Source organism: Equus asinus, chromosome 23 (genome assembly GCF_041296235.1).
Source record: "Equus asinus isolate D_3611 breed Donkey chromosome 23, EquAss-T2T_v2, whole genome shotgun sequence".
In the NCBI taxonomy this organism is placed as follows: Eukaryota; Metazoa; Chordata; class Mammalia; order Perissodactyla; family Equidae; genus Equus; species Equus asinus.
The window spans coordinates 21,655,269-21,676,771 of NC_091812.1; the positions used below are offsets into that span (position 1 = coordinate 21,655,269).

General features: G+C 43.5%; 1 protein-coding gene across 21 annotated transcripts in view; it reads left to right on the forward strand.

The window, feature by feature from the left end:
- FRMD3 (FERM domain containing 3) overlaps positions 1-21,503 on the forward strand; it is a 382,586-nt gene that overhangs the window by 328,361 nt on the left and 32,722 nt on the right. For all 21 annotated transcript variants that reach the window (XM_070495921.1, XM_070495924.1, XM_070495918.1 and 18 more), the window contains one exon: positions 2,849-2,973. In XM_070495921.1, coding sequence (XP_070352022.1) covers positions 2,849-2,973 — 125 coding nt within the window. The remainder of the gene's footprint in view (positions 1-2,848; positions 2,974-21,503) is intronic.

The window sequence follows — 21,503 nt, forward strand, 5'->3', positions numbered from 1 at the left end:
TATGTGGATGCCTGCCACAGCATGGCTGGACTAGAAGTTTGTAGGTCTGCACCCAGGATCTGAACCAGTGAACCCCGGGCCACTGAAGTGGAACATGCAAACTTAACCACTGCGCCACCGGGGTGCTCTTACTTTAAATGAAGCTTGCATCAGTTTGCACCTTCACAAAAGATACAAGGAGAGAGGTCAAAAATGGTAATCTGTGGTCTAAAGGAGTCAGTAGGGAAGGTGGGAGACTTGCATTTTGATTCTCCTTCTGCTTCTCTCTGCCTCAAGCTGTCCTGGTGTCCAGCACCAAGTCCAGAGCGCTGGAGTCCTTGTGCTCCAGGAAAACCCCTAGTTGTACCACCTTTGAGTTTATCTGAGTCTTGTACTTCCCAGGGAAGTAATGTTCATCTCTGAATCAAAGAATTGGAGAGTCTTGGGGTTGCAATCGACTGTAGGGGTCATCTGGCCTAACCCTAGACAGACCCTATAACCCCCTGCCCCCGGCCATTGACCTCTGCTATAGCACAGCAGCAAGAGCTCATGAGTGTAGGGGCTGAGTCAGCATCTTCCTGACCATCCAGTGCCAAGCAGGCTCACACATGTGAGGTCACTCCTGGTGAGCTCAGCCTACCCCAGCACTGGCAACTGCCCAGACATTGCGGTGTGGTGGGGGCGGGCTGTGGGCTGCTTGATATCTCCAACTGAAGAGTGTTGGGAGGAGGGCTGATGGGGCTAAAGACCCTCCGTAAAGGCTCACTGTGGGCCCCTCCTTGCTGCAGCATATGCAGTGATTTCTGGGGGCTAGGACTGCTGCCAGCTCAGTGGGCATGGATACAGTGGGGCAGAGCAATTCTGAGTTGGTTTGTGCAAGAAGGGAAAATGAGCTTTTCCGAGGTCAGAAAGCTACATGGTCCACACAAACATGGCAACATGCTATGCTTTGCAGAGCTGGCACCACAGTCATGAAGACCACAGGGCCAAAAGAAATCCCATGAAAGCTCAAAAAGTGGGAACTCTTCACAATCAAAGAAGGAACTGCTTGTGGTAAATTTTAATCTCCCCTCCTATTCCTTCCTTCCTTCCTCCCACAAGGGATCCCCATCTCCATTTCTTTCCCCATAAACCCCCCAAGCTTGCTAGGACTCACAGCAGACATCACCTCCCCTGGGAACTCATTCTTGGTTCTCCCCTCACTCATGGCAGGATCATAGCCCCTCCTTAGTGCTCCCGTGGGGTCCTCGGCCATCAGTCTCCTCTATGAGATGCATGCTTTTCTAGCTGTGGCTGCAGCACATTAATGAATTATGAAGTGAAAATGGGGGTCAAGACCAGCCTTAAGAAAAAACTGAAATAGAATGAAAAGAACAAATACAGTAATTCATATGAAATATCACTTTTGTTGGGTGTCTTCCTGCATGTGTGCATGTGTGTGTGTGTATATGAATAGCCAATATAAAATGTATTTGTTAATGTGAGTCTCAGCCCAAAAAGTTTGGAAATCGTGGTTCTAGAGAGTGAGTTACTTAAGGTGGGGACCACAGTTCCCCAGAACAAGGCAGACCGTTCAATACAAACTTATCAGCTGCATAAGTGGTCAGAGAATGAAATAGTAAAGAAAAGTACTCCACAGTTAAGCTAATCCTTATAAATTTCCCTTCCAGCCAGTGCCAACTGTTGGTCAGTTTAACTCCAGATGTTAACAGGCATCCTGATCTTCCCCAGCCCACTCCCATGCCCAACAGAAACTCCCGGGCTATAAGACAGTCTCATCAACCAACCTAGGGAACTTCTGGGCCAGTCTGAAATGGCAAATTATGTCAAGCCAGGATATATTCAGTTTACTTCAGTTTCCATCCTAAACACCCCTTAACAAGATACCAAATGAGGTGCTGTAAGGCGCTCAAGGATGCATAGGTCAGTGTCTGCCCTTAAGGTACTTCTCAAGGTGGGGCTCATTAGTGTACCAGTAATTACAGAGAGACAGAAGTGACAAACGTGGTGAGTCATGTGAGAAGAGAGAGAGAAGGGAAACTTGTGTGAGAAGAGAGAGAGAGAGAGAGTGTGTGTGTATGTGTGTGTGTGTGTGTGTGTGGTGAGTGCAATCCACGAGGGCTTCAAGGGGAAGGAAACATTTGACACCATCTTTGAAGGATGGGTTGGTTTGGTTTTCACAGGAAACATGGGGAGGGGAAGGGTGCTCAGAACCCACCACCTGCCTGTGCCCCACCTCCCTGTCTGTCAGGGCAGACAGCCGATAGTCTTGACAGGACACCCGCACAACTTCCTTGCCATCTGCTGCCCTTCGCAGCCACTGACACACGTGCATGCTCCTTTCCAACGGAGAAAGCAGAGCTGGGTTCCATGGCTGGTTGGCGAGTGGGGTGTGAATTTGAATTGGAATGTTAAACATTGATATTAAATGTTGGACATCCAGCAATACCAAGACAGCTCGTAGCTGTAGAACATCTGTGCTGTCTGTCTGGCAGCAGGTTTTTTTTGTTGTTTTTTTGGTGGTGTTTAAATTACTTTGAGCCGTGCTCCTCATTCGCTTTTCTGGTTACCTAGTTCAGTGATACTTGCCTCCCATGTATTTTTCCAATGCCTGTGTTGTCACCTAGCATGCCCACATCTGATGACATTGGGGAAATACCTTTTGTTTCACTATATTGCATAAGAACACATGGACATTTTATCAGGACCTTAAGGATAAAAAGGGCTGTGTTGAGTGTTATATCATCTTTACCACTGGCCTAATCCACTGTGTGTCTAGAAGCAATTCTCAGCTTGGGTAGCCAACTGAGATGGAGAGGCCGGCATTCACAATGGAAACCAACTTCATCTGGCTTGTGTCTGTTTTCAGAACCAACATTACTCAGAGCCGCAGTTCTCACTCCTTGAACAAACAGCTCATCATTAACATGGAGCCCCTGCAGCCCTTGCTGCCGTGTCCCAGTGAGCAGGAGGAGGAACTTCCGCTGGGTGAGGGTAAGTCCACTTCCTTCTAGAGGCCAGCATTGCAGGCTTACCCCAGAGGAACAAGCAAGGCACTAATCCTGGGTACCTTGGGTAATGGTCGAGGTGGAGGACAAAGAGAGTCATGAACTGTGTTTTTAGTAAATGAGCTGTTTTTGCAGCCAGGAGACTGCATTATATTGAGAGTTCTATCAGTTTCTCCTAGAGAGAGTCACTGGTACAAAGTATTCCTAAAATTACATGTAAAGCAGTAATGGTGTTAGACCTGCACTGTCCAATATGGTAGGCACTAGCCAAGTGTGGGCTATTTAAAATGAAGTTTAAATTAGCTAAAATTAAAAATTCAGTTCCTCAGCCACATTAGCTAGATTTCCAATGCCCTGTAGCCACATGTAGCTAATGACTACCATCCTAGATGGTTCAGACTGAGAACATTTCCATGATCATAGAAAGTTCTATTGAATGGCAATGATTTGATAATAATCACAATTAAATTAGTGTTTAAAGAATTCTCCACCAGTATCTCTACACTGGTTTCCCTTTCTGCCTCAGTATTTCTCTATCCTCAAGTTCCTTTTCCACAGGTCCTTGTCTCACAGTTTTGATACAAGCTAAAATATATACGGTCCACTTCAACCCAAAAGTTGTTATATTTTTAAAGACCATGATATGTGTGCTTCTAGGCTGCTTCTTTTGCTTTTAAGGACTTTATTTACTTCAGGGAAGTATCTTACCATGCTGCTTGCTGAAGACACCTGGTGAGGCAAATCTCACACGTTAATTTCAAAGTAAATTTTAGAAATTCACATAGGGGCTGGCCCTGTGATGTAGTGGGTAGAGTCCAGCATGCTTCACTTCAGCAGCCTGGGTTCACAGGTTTGGATCCCAGGCATGGACCTACACCATTCATCAAGCCATGCTGTGGTGGTGACCCACATACAAAGTAGAGAAGGATAGGTAATAGATGTTAGCTCAGGGCTAGTCTTCCTTAAGCAAAAAAAAAGGAAGATTGGCAACAGATGTTAGTGCAGAGTGAATCTTCCTCACCCCCCCCCCAAAAAAAAGTCACACAGAAGTTATTGGAACCCTGAACACAAACATGACTTGCTTTTCCTTAACTTTATGTAATTTTAATTTTATTGTTTAAAATCTGGAGACTGGGTAGTTTCAAGAGGGCAGGTCACTCTGTCCCCAAAATATCACCTTCCCCTGCAGCTTCAAGTCAAGAATTCCTTCCATAGAGGAGAACTCTTCAGCCCATAATAAGAATATGGGTTGGGATGCAAATACCCTTGGGAGAGGCAGCAGCAGCTGATTCACACTGAAGTGTAAAGAATTTTAGTAAATCTTTTCCTGAAAGGAAGCTTTAATGGTTATAAGGAGAACTGGGCAACTGGATGCCAAAAATTCTATAGATGGAAGGAATATGTGCAAAAGATGATGGATGGGGTCTCAGAAGACACATGTATCCCCAGCGGGGCAACAAGATGATGGTAATGAGAACAGTCTTGTTATAATGGCCTTTACTCTCTGTCTTAACAACTAACACTATAAGTTCCAGGCTGAATTAATTTTCGTAGCCTAAAGGTCTCTGGGTCCATGTTGCTTGTTTACATTTTTCAACACCTTCTCTGTTTTTCAAGTGAGATAAGAGAAGCTTCCATTTCTAATCATGAATGATTTTCTGGGCTTCCTCCTATATGTCCAGAATATTGGTTTGAATGGAAATGACTCTTTCTGGAGGTCAAAATTACCCTAAGGTTGAATGAAGGAGGAGTGGCTAATGGAGAAGAGGAGGGAGAAAGAACAACCCAAGCTTAGGATTGTGACTGTCCCTTGTCTGCAAAGATGGAAGCCCAGATAGGAATAAAGATTGGAAGACAAGTTGCCACAGGGAATATGGAAGCTAGGCCACTGTTGCCTCAGGAGCCCCCCAGGATATGAAGGGGAGCCCAGACAGCTTTCCAGTGGGTGCATCACGCCATTCAGTTGGAAACTTCCATTTTGCTACATTTTCTACAAGGAAGTTCTACTGCTAAATATAACCTTGTCTTTAACATGACAACTGTGTGGACAAGAGACACATACATTATAATTAACTGCAATAAAAATAAAAATTTTCATGATATATGATAGAATGTATAAGCCACCTTTTCAATTTTCCACTTATTTTAAAGAAGGGTCTTAAATTCTTTCACCAGCAATAAAGTCAAACTGATGGGTCTAAATCTTAAAAAGCCCAAAATAGCTCTATAAATGTCTAATAAAACTTTTTTCTAGGAAATCCGTCCCCTTATGGGACATCTTTGTGGGTTCTGAAGCTCAGGAAAATCATAACCTCCAGGATATAAAATCAACTTAAAATGGAAGAAAAGTAATAATGACAGTATTGTTACATGTCCAATAAATAGAATGAACCTCCCAATCTAGAGAAAGAGAGCCAGATCATCTTAGGTACCACCCAATTCAAAGTTATGATTCCCACAGTGAACCCAGCTCTGCATTCTTGACACCATTGTTATCTCGGTTGCTATTGCAGAGTCAAATTCTGCTCCACATGTCTTGTGTTTAGTGTCAGGCAATGGGGTTTAGACATTCTATATACAGGATAAATACTTATTTTATAGAGTTTATATTTTTCTGATATATAAAGAGAAGAGAGGCAGAGAATATAGTTTTAAACAAGATGTCTCCATCTTTGTGGATGCGCTCTCTTTCTGGGTACGCACAGTGTGATGAATTTAGTTTCATCCTTGTATTTTGTTATTTTAGTACTTTTTATGCCTGAGCAAGAGTCAAATTGCAAGAGGCTAGGAATTCATCCATTCTGTAATACAACTACTAGGACAAAGACAAGGTGTACCACTAGTAGACCACACTTAGGTTGTGCAGGTTGCTGTGGCCCATAAAGATGAAGACTCTCTCTCTTCCCTGGAGGCTCACAGCCTGTTGGGGAGATGGCTGCAGGATCACAGAGGTGATGAAGAGATTCTCCCTCTGCTGATTGAATTGCATGCTCACTTTTCTGCGCGCCTCATGAGATAGTGCCTCCAGCTGCCTGGAGAGCACCTTGTTCCCTTTTAGTCTCATTAGAGTATCTGATATAAAATTGGGACAAAGGAATGAATGGATGCAACTGAAGGCAGAGGGAGTTGTGGGTGTTCTGGTCACCTGCATTGGTTGCTTGTGTGGCTTTGGGGAAGACGGGTCAGGGGAACAGTGAAGGGTGAGGCAGAAAGTTAGGAAAGGGCCAGATCGTGGGTCTCATGAGACTTGCTGAGCAATTTAGACTTTAACCTGAGGGCGATTGGGAGGTCCTGGAGGAGTTCAGGCATGGAAATGACCTGATTGGAACTGTTTCATATCATTTGTGTGTATAGAGGACAGTTTAGAGGCAGGTATGGCTGGAGCAAAGTTTCTCAACCTCAGCACTAATTGGCCTTTTGAGCTAGAATATTCTTTGTTGGGGGCCGGACTGTGCATTTTAGGATGTTTAGCAGTATCCCTGGCTTCTACTCAGTCGATGCCAGCAGCACCTCGCCAGCCTTGATAACCAAAAATGTCTCTAGGTATTGCTAAATGTCCCCTGGGGAACAAAATCACTCTGGTTGAGAATCACTGGGTTGGAGGCATAGAGACCACACAGGAACCATTGCAATAGCCCAGAGAATAAATAAACAGGGCTGAACTGAGGCAGAGAGAGTGGGACTGGAGGAGACAGTGGATTCAAGCTAGTAAGCGGCAGAGTCGTGGAGACGCGGTCACTGATCACATGGCAGGTGAGTAGCACCTGGTCTCCTCCTATCCAAGTTTTGTCCTTGTCTCTGAGACTTTGACGAGAGTGAAAAGACTTCACCTTCTTTAAAGATGAGACTCTCGAGACACAGGAAGATTTAAGTGACGTGTCAGCATCACACAGGGAGTCAAGGGCAGAAACGATTTCGTTTAGGTGTTGGAGCCATCCAGAGAGTTGGGACTGTGCTTCCACTTCAAACGTGGAGCGGAGGACACTCGGACATCACTGGTCGCCTTTGATATCACTGTTCCCACCTCTGCATGGTGGTTCACTTTCTTGTTTGGGGGAGTTTCAAATCACACATTTTGGAACTAGAGCCATAAACAGGTCAAGGTTGGCAGCCTGAGTCCTGTTAAGTGTTGTCTGATTAGGATTTTGTTAAAATCAGGTTGAGAGAAGAAGGAAGGTCTTGACCCAAACACTTGGAAACCCCATCTCCGTGAAGATGGGGAGGTCTTGGCGCCCTATCTCACATGAGTGCCATGGTGGTGGCATCTCTGCTGCCGCCATGACTCTCTTGGGTCATGACCAGCCATTTGTCTGACAAGCTCTTTCTAGTCTTCCTAGAACTTAAAGTTTCTCAAAGACAGCTGGGCAGAGCATTCTTGCCCAGACTAGCCCAGTGGCACTCTGGGAGAACATGTGACTGCATTCACCCATATGACAGCTGGAGGATTAGCTTTGAAGTTGGCTGTGTCTGAGTAGAGAAAAAACAAAGTCAGTTCCTAAGCACCACTAGGCAACGGGAAAGTTTTCCGTGTTACCCCAAAGTTGCTCGGTTACAGGATCCGAGTAGATTAGTGCTGTGGAATGGCAAACCATTTGAAAAGTGCCACTTAGAGTTTATGAAAGTTTTGGGAGAAGAAAAAATTGAGAGTGGGAATTGTTCTGGGTGAAAATGACATTTTAAGGAGTCATTAATCTGAATAAATTCACATGCAAAATGGAGTAGGACCTCCATAGTGTAGATTGCAAAATGCTTACATGTTTTATTAGTGGAGTATATTTTTCGTTATGGAAAAATGCTGGATTATGGTAGAGAAGAGGAATGAAATTAATGAGACACGAGAGCTGGCAATTACTGGCACTCAATGAAGATCATTCCTGTCTTCTAGAACAGTGGTACAGGCTGGCATAATTAAACAGGCAGGAAAGCCATGCTTTCTTCCCCTTGGTAGACAGAACTAAATAAGCGTTGAAAATGTTTGATACCCTCCTGCTAGCAAAACAAACGCACAGTGGAGACACCGGAATTTCTATAAGGGAGTGTCTTGGGGGTCACAATGTTGTTGGATTGAGTGCGGCTTGAAGCTGCATTTGCCTGTGATTGAGAAAATGGCTACTGCAAAGAATAGGCAGAAATCACGGAGGGTGATAAAACTAACTCTCCCAAGCCAGCCCTTAGCAGTGTCCCTGTAAAGATGTGTGTGTGTTTGTGCATGCGTGTGTCATGGATGTGGCTCTGTGGGGGGAGAGGGGGGCCGGGTCAGTGGCATTGTTTAAAACGTTGTTTACAGTATCTAGCCCTAACCATAGAAGGATTAGGGAGCATCACTGAAATTCTAGAAAATCTGTATGGGAACATATGAAAGCATTTTGAGTATTTAAAGAGAGTATTGTCCTCACCCAACAAGCATGCCGTACTCTTAACCCCATTCCACCCTGGACCCCAACACAGAACAGGTGACCTGTGGAGCCAACTGCATTTTCCATGTGCAGGTCTTTCAACATACCAGGCAGAGCCTTTCATATACTGCACAGTATATGAGGCTGTCGGTATATCTAACAGCCCAAGCTGCTGTGGTTACACTGACTGTGAATTCTTTTCCCCCACTCTCCACCCAGGTCTCCTCCCTGCTTATCTGGGATGAAACTTCTCCTCCCTCTTTTTTCCCTTTATAGAGCTCTGTGGCCATAGCTTAGGCAGATTACCCTCTTCTCAGGGTTTCCGTGTTTTTCTTCCCCGCCATTTTCCCCATGTGCTGAATAATTTCTTCCCCTTGGCTCAGGGTATTTCAGGACATGCATTAGGAGCAATGCACTGGTCTGTTTGAAATGTCTTTTATATTATGTTCCATCAAACAGTAGGAGCTGCTTATAAATCTTATGGAAACACCTTTCCCCTGTGGTTACAGCTACCTGGTGATGGCAGACCAATGAGCACCAGCTCTAATTGCACTTGTCCCTGCCAAAGGGTTTGTGTTTGCTATTTGTTTTTATTTTCTTATTATAGAACTAATTTGTCATCTTTTAGAAAATTTAGAAAGTAAAAAAAAATTATAAATAAGCAGAAAAAAATCACCTCCCATATTGCCCCACCTCCTAGAGGCAATCGAGGTCAATGTATTAGCAATTTCCTTCCCTGTGCATTTTGATGCCATTGTGATCATCCTGTGTGTATGGTTTTTTAAATTCCTGATTTATTTGCTTAATGTTGAAAACATTAGTGCATGAAAACATATCACAAATTGAACTATATGTCAACAATGAATTGAGAACATATTTAACACAAATGCAGACAAGTGGGTTAATATCCCGAATTAGAAGGAACTCATACAAAGTGCTGTTTTAAGCATCATTCTAGCCTTGCACAGGTCTGGGCTCTCCCAAACTTTTCCATTTACTGGCACTACAGTCTCCCACGGCTGACAGGCACACAGCAGCCAAACCTGCTTCTCTAGGAGCTAAGAGCCTCCACGGAGCAGAGGTCACCTTCTGGTTTTATTTATAACTGCAGTATCAGATTAGCAGAGTCAAAATTCAGAATTCATTATCACATCTATTGAATTCCAGAAGAAAGAACCACAGTTTGGGTCGGCAACTCCTTTAGGGTAGGAGATGCCAAGAGCAACTCAGGGGACAGGATTAAGTCCTGAGCATGCTCTGCAAATTCCCGTCTGTAAGCTCCTCAGAGCTTCTCATTGTCCCCTTTTGTCCTTTTCTTCAGAGTTTGTTTTTTCTTTGGAACTTTGGTTTCTGGGATTTACTGACAATTTAAGTACTCATAAGAAGGTTGTATCATTTGAAAGGTCTTTGAAATTTTAAGTATTTACACTGCTGTAAGGAAGCTAAATGCCTTGCTCTTGATGCACTTTAAGTGCATTTTATCTTGCAAGGATTTTGTAGTTTACACCATAAGGGGCCAGTAGTGTGTGTGCATCATTTCAGTTCTGTAGCTGGCTAATTCCCACAAATTGTTCATTTTATGAACTATCAACTTAAGGTAGCCACTCTGTTTCTGCATCAATGCCTTGGACAAGTGAGGAAGTATGAACTCTGGTCTCAGCTCCTCCACCAGGCAGCTGGGTGACCACAGACAAGATGCTCCACCATTTGGAGCCTCATATTCCTTGTCTATAAAACAAGAAAATTGGACTTGACCACCACTCAAATGCTTTCTAGCTCTAAACTCTTTGATTCTTTTGCTGAATCAGGTCAGATTTCAGGACCATGGCTTGAGGCCTTTTACAATGAGAATGGGAACGTGGGGACAGGAGTATTTTCCTAGCCCATGGGGATTAGAGGGAATGTTGTAGATGTTCAAGCACAGGAGTTGGCGACCTATGGCCCATGGCTGGCCCACCGCCTCTTTTCTTTTTCCGGCCTAGGAGGTAATGATCACATTTTAAGTGATTATATAAGTGGCTATATAATATCCTTGATTTTACCTCTTGGTCCACAAAGACTTAAATTTATTATCTGGGGCTTTATAGAAAAAGCTTGCCAGTCTCTGATCTAGCACACCCCCTTGGGATTCTACAGATGAGAAAGCCCAGAGAGGGGAGACAGTTTGCCCAAAATCACATTGCTGGGTAACTATCAGGGTTGGGATCAGGTCCTGGCTCTCAAATTGCTGGCCCTGGTATCTTAGACGACCTCAAACACATCTAAAATGGCTCAACTCGTTCTTGCTAACACAGAACCGGTAACTAAGGAACTGCCTTTATTTTTCAATTATATCAAATGAATTATCAAAAGAGATGACTTCTCTTATATAAATGTAGGGAATCTCTGTGATTCAGTGAGAATTGCTCCTGCATATTCGGGGCAGTGTCTGAGTCTTTGGTCTCCCATCCTAGCAAACCTGGATCAAGGAATCCTCGGAGACCTCTGGCACAAGGGAGAGCATCACCTCCCCTCAGAACCAGTGGGGAGGAGGCTGTGGACAGAGTGTGGCACCAAACAGAATCCCTAGCAGAGCCGGGCTGCAGGGGAAACAGACTTTGCTTAGGAAGGCTTGCTCCCTTCTGGGAATCACGTTCTGATTTTAAAGTTGAATTTGTTAAATAAGGAATGGCTCACTCCAGACCTAGTTCTAATTACTCATTTGTTCATCATCTGTTAAAGCTCTTTGTTTTATTAGCGCAAGTAATTCAGTGTGGAATTTCCCAAATCATTGCTCCTGCTCAGGTTGGCACTTTACTGCTGCACTTAAGCATTAATAAGTAAATGCTTTAAAGGATTCGGCTGGGGTGAAAAAAAATATGTCAGTCAAGAGTCCTATGAAGTAATCCATTCATAGGCCTTGAGGGTTGGGACGTGAGCCAGGGGAGAGCGTATATGTGAGCAGCTGTGACAGCCAGAGTGTGGTCTGTGACGGGGAAGACATTTTGCTTGGCACTTAGACAAGTAAACACTCCCATCACATCCCTAAAGAAACCGCAGGAGAGGAAGAGTGAAAATATTACCAAACCAGCATCATTACAAAGGAGGCTATCATTTTCTGATTTTTAGACGCATTACACAGTCAGCATGGGGTTCTATTTTCTGGTGTTTTTGTTAGTGGGTTGGTGGTGAGTGTTAAGTAAATGTTCTTTGTGACATCCAGGCTTAAATGGAGGCAGGATCTCACAGAATCTCCGTCCCTCCTTGCTCTTCTGTTAAGACCAGAGCCAATTACGTGGAAGAAAGCATTGTGCAGTGTGTGCTAACTCCACTCTTTTAGGCCCATAATGGTAGGTCCATGGCAATAAGGGCATTACAGGCAGGGTCCAGAAAAGAGGCTCTGGTTGTTTTACTTTTAAATGATGATTTTTAAAATTTTGAGTGTATTAAAATTTTTTATTGTCTGCAAGAATGGTGTCTGTTGGCACAGATAAGAGAGGAAGTTAGTTGTGTCAGGAAATTATAATACTGAGTAGCAAGAATAACGTGTTCTCATTTGATTTTATAACCTCTGAAGTTTCTGGATTCTGCCAAGCAGTGTAATAAATATATAACAACAACAACAAAAACAAAAGGAAAGCATGCTCTGGTCCGTCGGCACAGGCTGGATGTTGGGGGTGTCCACTGGGGTGCGCGTCCAATGCCATCTGTAGAGGGGTGCAGCTTGCTTGCAGCTCCTGCTTGGTTGGGCTGATGGTGAGCTGGGGGCCCTGGAGACACGGCTTCCAGAGCGGGTGCATGTGCAGTGGGTACACACACTGGCCCACTGAAGTGCAGGAAGAGCCTATTCAGACTTCTACTGGCATTTTACTTTTATCACCTCCTTATAAAATTTCTATTGTGTAGGTTTTCTAATGGACATGATATATGAAGACAGCTGTACGTGTATCTAATTTATAAATAAATATGCATTTATTCACAAGCATGCAGAAACATTTTTTCCCCATTAAAGGTCTGGATACAGCTGCTCTAGACCTCACAGAAGTATCCACAAAGAAGAAAAGGCGGGCCATGTTTTTGAGACTCTGAAATCCCTGTTCGTGCCAAAACTCCAGATTCCTAAAATAGACGTGAGATGTGTCTGCTCTAGTTACGGTGGGGACATGCCATTTTACATGCTTTTGGCCTTCGACGCTGAGAAACCAGGGTGAGTCAGCCGAACACAGTCTAGGCCTTTGCCAAGCGATTTGGTAGGTGCTGTGTCACGCCCTGAAGTGCTCTGTGGTGGCCCCGAGCCCCAAGTATGCATGGGAGCTGGATTCCACTTTCCGAGGGGACACAGGGCACAGCCTTAGTGGGGATTCTCTGGTGGTTGGAAGAGCATTGGATAGAGTGTGAGAGGACTGGGGTTCGTTCATTCATTCATTCATTCATTCAATAAACATTTACATCTTATCTGGTACATGCTGGACAGTGACATCACCTGGATCTTATTTCCTCTTTTGTAAAACGAGGTGAGATGATTTCTGTTTCCTCCCCACTCTGACTTTTCTTTACTTTAATAATTCTCCTCCCAAATTGCTGCTGTTCTTAAATATGTACTTTTGGATCATTCATCAGTACCTTGGAAAACAGAAGGTATAGACATCTTCTGCTTAAATGTGGTTAATGAAACAGTAAGCACGTGGCACAATAATCTATAAAAGCAGGGTTACATTTTTTCCCTTTCTTTTTGTGAGTTGCAAATTTCCAGCATAAAATTGAAAATTAATAGCAGCTAGCTTAAAAGGGAATATAAAATGGATATTTCCCCACTTGAAAGAGCCCTCACATCCTTTAACATCTCCTCTTAGAAGAGAAATCCAATTTGGAACCTTTTTAACCCCCAAATCACTTCAGCATAGGAAGTGTGAAAATAGGCAGATGCTTTGGCTGAAAGAGAAATAAATAGGGTTTCCAGGATGACCCACTTGATAATCTGAACATAGACGGGAGTTTGCTAATAAAGGAAGAGGTATCCATATTCAAAAAATAGAGCACCCTTGCAATCTACAGGCTTGCCAGTCCCTGCCTGAGCCCTCTGCCACAGCCACACAGTTTGGCCCCTAAATTCAGGCTCTGCCCACCCCCGACTCTAGGGCGAGTCCTGCCCTTACCTGGGACCGAAGTAGGAAGACAAAGCCCAGCCCTGTGGACCAGGCTCCTGGCCCTGCTCTCTCTACTGCTCTGCTCTGTCATCTTCTGCTCCTCATGCCAGCCTTGCTCCCTTTCCTGAGTCTCCCTCTGCCCTGGTGGTGCCCCTGATGCTCTCCTCCCCCAGGAGCTCGACAGCCTCTCTCCTTGGGGCCAGGCCATACTCCTGACCTCCACCCACTGGCTGGACCCTGCCTGGCTCTCCCTTCCTGTCTGTGTCTCTTGGGGCCATGTTCTATTCCTTCCAGAGCAGACTCTTTCCCAGAACTTGCCCCATCGTGAGTAGAGGAGCCTGGTTTTAAATGCCCATCTTCTTTGCTTAAGCCTTCCCCACTGCCCAGGGGTCATAAGATAGTAAACTGTCAAGTCCATCAGCAAAATCTTATTCACTTCAACCTTTCAAATATAGCCCAGAATCATTGCCACTGCACCACCACAGCTATAACCCCTCTTCTCTGTGTCCTGGATGCTGTTATCTCCTGAGGGAGATAATTCAGATCTTGTTAGAATAAAATCTAAGTTCCTCACTCTGGCCTATGAAACCCTGCATGTGTTGCTTCCTGCCCACCCTTAGACCATTTCCTACTGCCCTCCTCTTGAATTGCTGTGTTCCTACCACACTCATTTTCCCACTCTCTGTTGAATATGCCCAGCTCACTGCCACCTCAGGGCCTTTGCACAAGCTGTTTCATATACCTAGGAGGGCCTTTCCTCTGGTCTTTGCAGGGCTGGTTGTTTCTTTAAGTTTTAGCTCAAATTTCAGCTCCTTGGACAGTCTTCCCTAAGTATGCAATTCTGAGTGGTTCTTCCAACCTACCCATTGTTCTCTCTCATGCTGTCACCCTGTTTAATTTTTGTCAGAGTGCTTAGCACTCTTCAACACTTTCTCATTTACTTATTTGTCCTCCTGTTTGTTCACCATCTTCCCTTGACTAAAATGTCAGCTCCACAAGAGCCAACACTGCCTGCCTCGTCTCCTGCTTTATCCCTGGCACTTAGAGATGTTTTGGTACACAGCTGGAGCTAAATTAATACTTGCCAAGTTAGTGAACAAATGAATGAATGAATGTATGAATTCTAAATTCAGCCACGACAGCCTTTATTTATGTAATAGAAAGCACGTAAGGAGAATATTCTCCTGGGATTATGGTTTCCCAGAGGCCGACCATGTTCTTTTTTTTTGTTTTGTTCTGTTAATCTGAAATCAAAAGCCATACTATAACCATTGTAGAAAATTTGGAAAATACGGAAACCACAAATAAAATATACAAAGCACCTGCAATCTCCTATGTTCAAACTATGGTATGAATGTGCCTAATCCATCTATATACTTTTAACAAATATCGAATTATACTAGAGACTATTTTGTAGTCAGCTTTTTCACTTATTAATATAACATGAGCATTTCTCCATGACATTATTCTTTCACAATTTTAATTTTAATGGACATTCCATCACCTAAATACGCAAAAGTCTCTCTCACCCCCTACCTCCCACTAAATATATATATGAATGTCTCTTATTGTAGCTTTACAAAACTGGGTATAACAATTTTTTTAAATCTTTGATAATTTAAAAGGCAAAACTTAGAGTGGTTGGACATTTTTCTCGCATTTAGTGGCCTTTTCTGTTTCTCTTTTTGAGCATGAAACTGGAATGCAAGCGAGGGAGGCCCTCAGCTGGTGTGGTGGGTGGAAAGATTAAGTCTCTACCTTTAGGTTCTTGATTACATAGCAGCCGCATAAGGAGCCCATGGTTCCAGAACAGCCTGGTTTTTTCCACAGGGAGACACAGATACTTGTTTCTTAATACCATCTGCAAAGCTGTTGGAAAATATGGAGAAAAAAACTAGAGCTCCATTTATTAATGCCACCCAATTTAATTTCCTTTACTCAGAGAAAAATGGTTTATCTGTAATGGTGACTTGTGCCTGGAGGTAGTGAAATAATAAAGCAGAAGTGATGGGAAAACAAATTCACCCCGTACAGAGACAAAGGAAATAGATTCTTGGTTGAGAGTCCTAAACACAGACCAAAGGGTGCTGTTCTAATTGGAGCCAGTAAGGACAGCACTGTCACCCATTTCTTCTTCCAAGGAAACCTCTGGGCAGCTACATTGGCATCTGATAACGCTGCACTGTCAATAGATGGCCTTGATGTATCTAGGTCAGGGAATATCAGGGACTGTTTAAGCCCTAGGTTCAACCACGATAGAGGAAAACACTGTTTATATAGAAGGAAGAATCTGAATTATGGGTAGCCTTAGTCAGCGAGATGGTTTAAATTCTACTCCAAGGGAATTCCTCATGTGTGTTTCTGAAGAATGCATTATAGCCGTGAAATTACTAGTCACTCTCCAACCTCTGTGGGAGATTTTCAGCTGGTTTCATCTATAGAAGGTTGCCCTTTATGCTACCACCACCCCTCTAGTGGGGGTAATTATAGGTATTTAGGCCCTATCTTTATTCACAGGGTTTTAAGAGCGCCTTGGACCAGTGAGTAAGGGTGTCTCAGAGCAGATAAGTCAGAGAGAGGACAGACAGTTATGTTGCTGCACAATCTATGGGTGGCTTGTTGGGTAATGACTCCCATGAGGCTCTCTGGTGCTGTCAGTGGATGGTACTTGATCCTTGGAGGTTGGGATCCCTTATTCACCCTCTCCTCCACTTGTGGCCCCTTCAGTTCTGCTTTTACTCAAAGCATGGATGCTTTTGTCCAGTCTTCAGGTGGGGGAGGTCTTTCTGTCTTGGAGTAATGGTTGGTGAAATTAATGGTCCAGTATTTGTGGTCATTGTTTTATTGTTGGATGGGTTAGGTTTGCTCTATGGGCTCAGGATCACAAAAAGGTCTCCAGGAATTTTGTGAGCATGGGTGGAGGGAGAAGCCCATCAATTAATATTTCAAAATATTATCTTACAATGATTTTAAGACAGTAAAGCTTGCTCTACACTTGTGTTTGAAGAGAGACAAGGTAGCGGAGAAGAGAGACCCTTGAATGTGGAATAAGGAGATCAGGACTCTAGGTGCAGTGTTTTCACTCAGATATTGACACTGAAAGGTTGGGACAAAAAGAGCCAGGGACAGGAGGCAGGAAGTGAGAGCAGAGCAGGGTCTGATGGTCTTCTTCCCTGATGTGCTCTGTCTCAGTTTTTCTGCCTGTTTAGAAATAATCACCGGCAGCTGGGCAGACAGAGAGAGGCCCTGCCAGCCTGCCCCCACCCTCTCCCCTCTCGTCCCCACCTCTCTTTCTCTCTTCTTCGCTCTCTCTCCCTCCCTCTCTCTCTCCCTCCCTCTCTTTGGCATGGCTCAAAGAATAAGCGGCCTATTTAGAGATGCCACACTTCTCAGTGTATGGGAGGGTCAGGAAAACAGATGGATGCTCCTTATGCCGGGCTGCTCTGCAGCCATGGAGTTCCTGTGGAAGAGCGGTCTCCTTCCCCACAGCAGTTCCAAGGAGAGCCCAGCTGTGCTGTTTGAGTTCTAGTCTGTCTGCAGCTATAATTCTCCAGAGGATTCTTACTGGCCCTTCTCCCACCACTGCCGGGTGATGCCTGGCTGTACAGAGCAGTGCTGTCAATGCACGGGCAGGAACCATGCAGTGAGTGCCTCATCTGATGAGGGGATACTCAGGAGAGGAAGAATATCTGATACGCCAAAGCATCTTACACATTTTCAGGTTTTTCTTCATGGAAGTTATCATAATTTGAGGCTCATGACCACTTCTTTGAAATGGATAGGACAGATATTGTTGCCTCACTTTACAAATGAGGAAACTGAATTATACTGATGGCTGACTGCTTACCTGGCCGCATAGCCCTGCCACATAGTGGTGTTGGCCACTGCCTCCACCTCTCCTTACTATACACCAAGAATATGCCCATCCAATCACAAATATATTATTAAAATATTTTATATCATTATTATATTTTATTGTTAATAAAATATTAGAAAAGTCCTCTAAGGTATGTGATAGTCCCAAGGACTGTTAATAATCGATAGTTAATGTTTAAATTTATTACACAGAATATTTAATGTATATAATAACTTTCTATTATTTTTCTAATTGGAGTTAGCAGTTAGCTAGAATTTCAGTGACTCTCCATAACTATTTTAACTAATGACCAAATCCACGACAACTGTGAAATCTGTTAATTATCAAAACAGCTAATGAGGTACATGCTATTGATGATGATACAGTAGAACAGCTAGCATTGATTAAGTTCCTACTATAGGTCAGCCAACCACTTACATAAGCGCCACTATCCTTACTGTTTTACAAACAGAAAACTGCCTTTAAACCAACTTATGTAACTTCCCCAAGTTTACAGGGCTGGTCAGGTAAACTCTTAACAATGCTGCTCCCCTACTATCTGGGGAGAAGTAACTAGAAATGTTAACGACAGATGGTTGACAGAAGGGAGAGAATCCAGACTATTTAAAACTTTCACACTCTTCCCCTTGAGTAGTTAAAGGAGAGAAAGAAAGGAGCATACGTTGGGAAAAATCGCTCATACTTCTTGAGTGATTCCTGTGCCAGGCCCGGATCTGAGCATGCCACGTGGGCGAACTTCAGGAATCCTCACAACAGCCTTGGGAGTTGTTTGCTGTCGTTGCTGTGCTCATTTGGCAGGAGTAGAAACTGAGGCTCAGAGATGAAAAACATCGCAGCCAGGATTAGAACCCAAGGACTGCTCCAGAGCCTGTGCTTAAACCTTGCTCTCTACAAAGACTTAGTAAGACCCAGTTCATTGATAAGGAACCGGCACTGAGCTAGGCAATCACTATGATCTCATTTCCTTGTCGTTACAACCATGAGAGGAGTGTTGTCTCCATTTTACAGTTGCACCAGGGCTCCGAGGTCGTCGAAGAGCTCCCAGTCACCCACAAAGCAGAGGCAAGCCGGTTGCGTGGCCCCATATCTGCATCAGGAAGTCTGTCACAGAAGCAGACGTGGAACCCAGGCCCATGAGCAGCTCTTATCTCTGAACTCTGTTCCTCCTCTTTGGCTTCTGCTTAGTTTATCAGTGTTTCTGGCACTTCATCATGGGAAATCGATTCCCCTCTTCCCACATCCTCTGCTTTCTTTAGCCTCTTGTCACTTCCCAGACATGCACTCCTGATCCTTCAAACAAACAGATGAATCTCAACAGGAAGAGTGTTCAAGGGCGTCCAAATGTTGTGCTGTTGATTCTGTTCTTTTGAGCACAGTGCCTGGAACAACAACAGTCCTCGCTGTTCCCTATCTCACACCATCCTCGGGTTAGCTCTGCATCCTTGCCCCCCTTTGCTTCTTCCTCTTGAAAGGCAGCCACACCTTTGGGCCAAGCAGAGCAAGGCAGAGAGAAATGGCCAGGATGACATGGAATGCTCATCCTGCCAGCTTCTCTCTCTCTAAATAAAAGCAGAAGATCCCAGAAGAAAGAAGGTGAAAGAATCTAGGTAGGATCTCTGGAAAGTAGCATAAAGAGTGAAAATGAGTTTAAGAGAGGGAAAAATTAAAAACGTATGAAATGCAAGATATTATGACTAGCTATAGTTTAAAAAATAATGAAAGAAGGAGACATTTTAAAACTATGATGAGATTTTAAGCTCGGGAAGTAATAGAGAATAACTCCGGGTGGAAAAGAGCAGAGATAAAGTATTGTGGTGGTTTTGTTTCAGGATTTTTACTTGCTTTCTGTTTTGTTTTCGGAAGGTCTATTTGTTTAGAGTGAGCTGTCAAGTCACATGTTGTTTTAACGTAATGATTTATGTCACAGATTTATCTATATTCCTGCCAAACAGGCAAAAAGGAGGTTTTCTAAGTTTCTGAGCCTTGGCCTACTGCCATGCACATGAGCCCACCATAATCTCTGAAATCCTTGATCTGTGTTACTGCAAATCACTGATTCATCTAGAACAGAGATTGTCAGATTTGTTCCTCAGTGTCCTCAAGATTGTCAGTGGTTCTTCAAGAACCACCGTTGGTGGCTAGTGAGGGAAGGCCTAGGAGGTACCGTCCCAGGTCCCCACCTCTGTGTCAGTATGTCTATTTTACATATGGGCATTCTGCTCAGCATCATTTTGTGAATTTTTAGGAATGTTAGGGATATTTTCCTTTCAAGTTTCAGGTGTGGAAGTTGATTAACCCCTGTGAGAGTAGGAACTGCCACTGCTACACCTTACCTGGAACTGATAACCTGTGGGAACAGCCCCCCCACAACCGGCTCCATTCCCCCCACCCCAGAAGTGACTACCCCCACCTCAGTAAACACTGCACAGCTGGCTGCCCTCCTCCCCTTTCAAGATTTACAATCCAGGCTTACTTTTTCTCCTCTGTACATTTTTATATAGTTGAGGTCATATTGCTTATATAAACTGCTTTTTTCATTTAGCAATATATTGCAAGCTTTTACCCCACATCATTAAACTAAACATAAATTAAATTGCATGTACCATATTCCATAACATCCATTTAACCATTTTCCCACTGGAAATTTAGGTTGACTTTTTTTGCTATCATAAATGATATTCTGATGAACATCTTTGTCCTAAAGTTTTTGTCAACATTTCTAATCATTTCCTCAGGATAAATTCCTAAAAGTGGAATTTCTCAAACAATATTACACCTATGAAACTCAATATATTTTGCTACACTTCTTTCCAGAAATGCTAATTCAACCTATATTCCCACAGTGAATATAGCAATGCAGAATTTTAGCCGACTGCTCTGAATGTAATGCTTTGTTTCATCAAGAAAGAAAAATATATTTTTATTAGGAAATCATTTTTCTGCTGCAGTAGCTATTTAAAGTAGAAAACTGCATGCATGCATGATGAAATTGTGTGAGGAAAAGTTTTTTCTTCTGAAAATGAGGGTGAGAAAAATGTACCCACAAAGAAATATAACTGAAAGATAGTATGTGGGTCACAGTTGTTAATCAGTTGACGTTTTTCAAATATAGCATTCTTAAAAAATGAAAACAGTTTGCTCCCTGAGCAGTGACACAGATGCAAGCACATTTTATGAGACAGACATGCAAGTGCAGGACTTTCAAAGTGCTGAGAGTTAGAATGTAGTATTTGCATCCTGCATTTAAAACACCTTTGGTTACAGGTAGGTAATTGCTGTCATCTTGGAGCCCTGTTTTTTCAGTCCACATGTTCCTGGGATGCCTAGGCTCAAACCATGGCTTTGCCGCTTACTAACTTTGTGAGTTTGTAAGTTTCAGGTCAATTACTCTCTCTAAGGCTTGTTTCCTTCCCTCTAAAGTGAAGAAAATACTAGCGTGGTTGTGAGGATGGAGATAACGCTGTGAGGAGCTCAGCACTCTGTCCAGAGCTGTGCGGTCCAATACAGCAGCCTCAGGTGGCTACGGGGCACTTGAATTGTGGCTGGTCTGTACTAAGATGTGCTGTAAGTGTGCAAATGCACACCAATTTCAAAAGACTTAGTGCCCGAAAAGAATGTAAACCATTTTATTAGTTTTTTATTGTTACATATTGAAAGGGTACTATTTTAGATATCTTGGCTTCAAATAAGACATATTATTAAAATTAATTGTCATATATTTCTTTGACTTTTCAGATGCTTCTTTTTCCATTTTTAATGTGGCTTGCATTATATTTTCATTGGACAGCACTGCTCTAGAACATAATAAAGGCTTAATGTTTTCTAAATGAAATCAAGGTGGGTTGCTTCTCTCTTGTAGAGTTGCTGAGTTGTCACTTTATCTTGGGTGGGGGGGTGGGAGGGGGAGTTCGACTCAGGACTGTAAGGCATTTGGGTGGGGTCCTCTGGTCCGGATGGTTTGGAAGAGCCTGGGGGAGGGATGATGCATAACATTTCATTGTTTGTTAGAAGAGTGAGTAGAGAGTTTAAAAATAGCATCCCCCTCCTCCTGCTCCGGCCCCATGCTGATCCCTCCTGAGTTATTTCTGTTGGCCGCATTAGGAACCTGACATTTGAT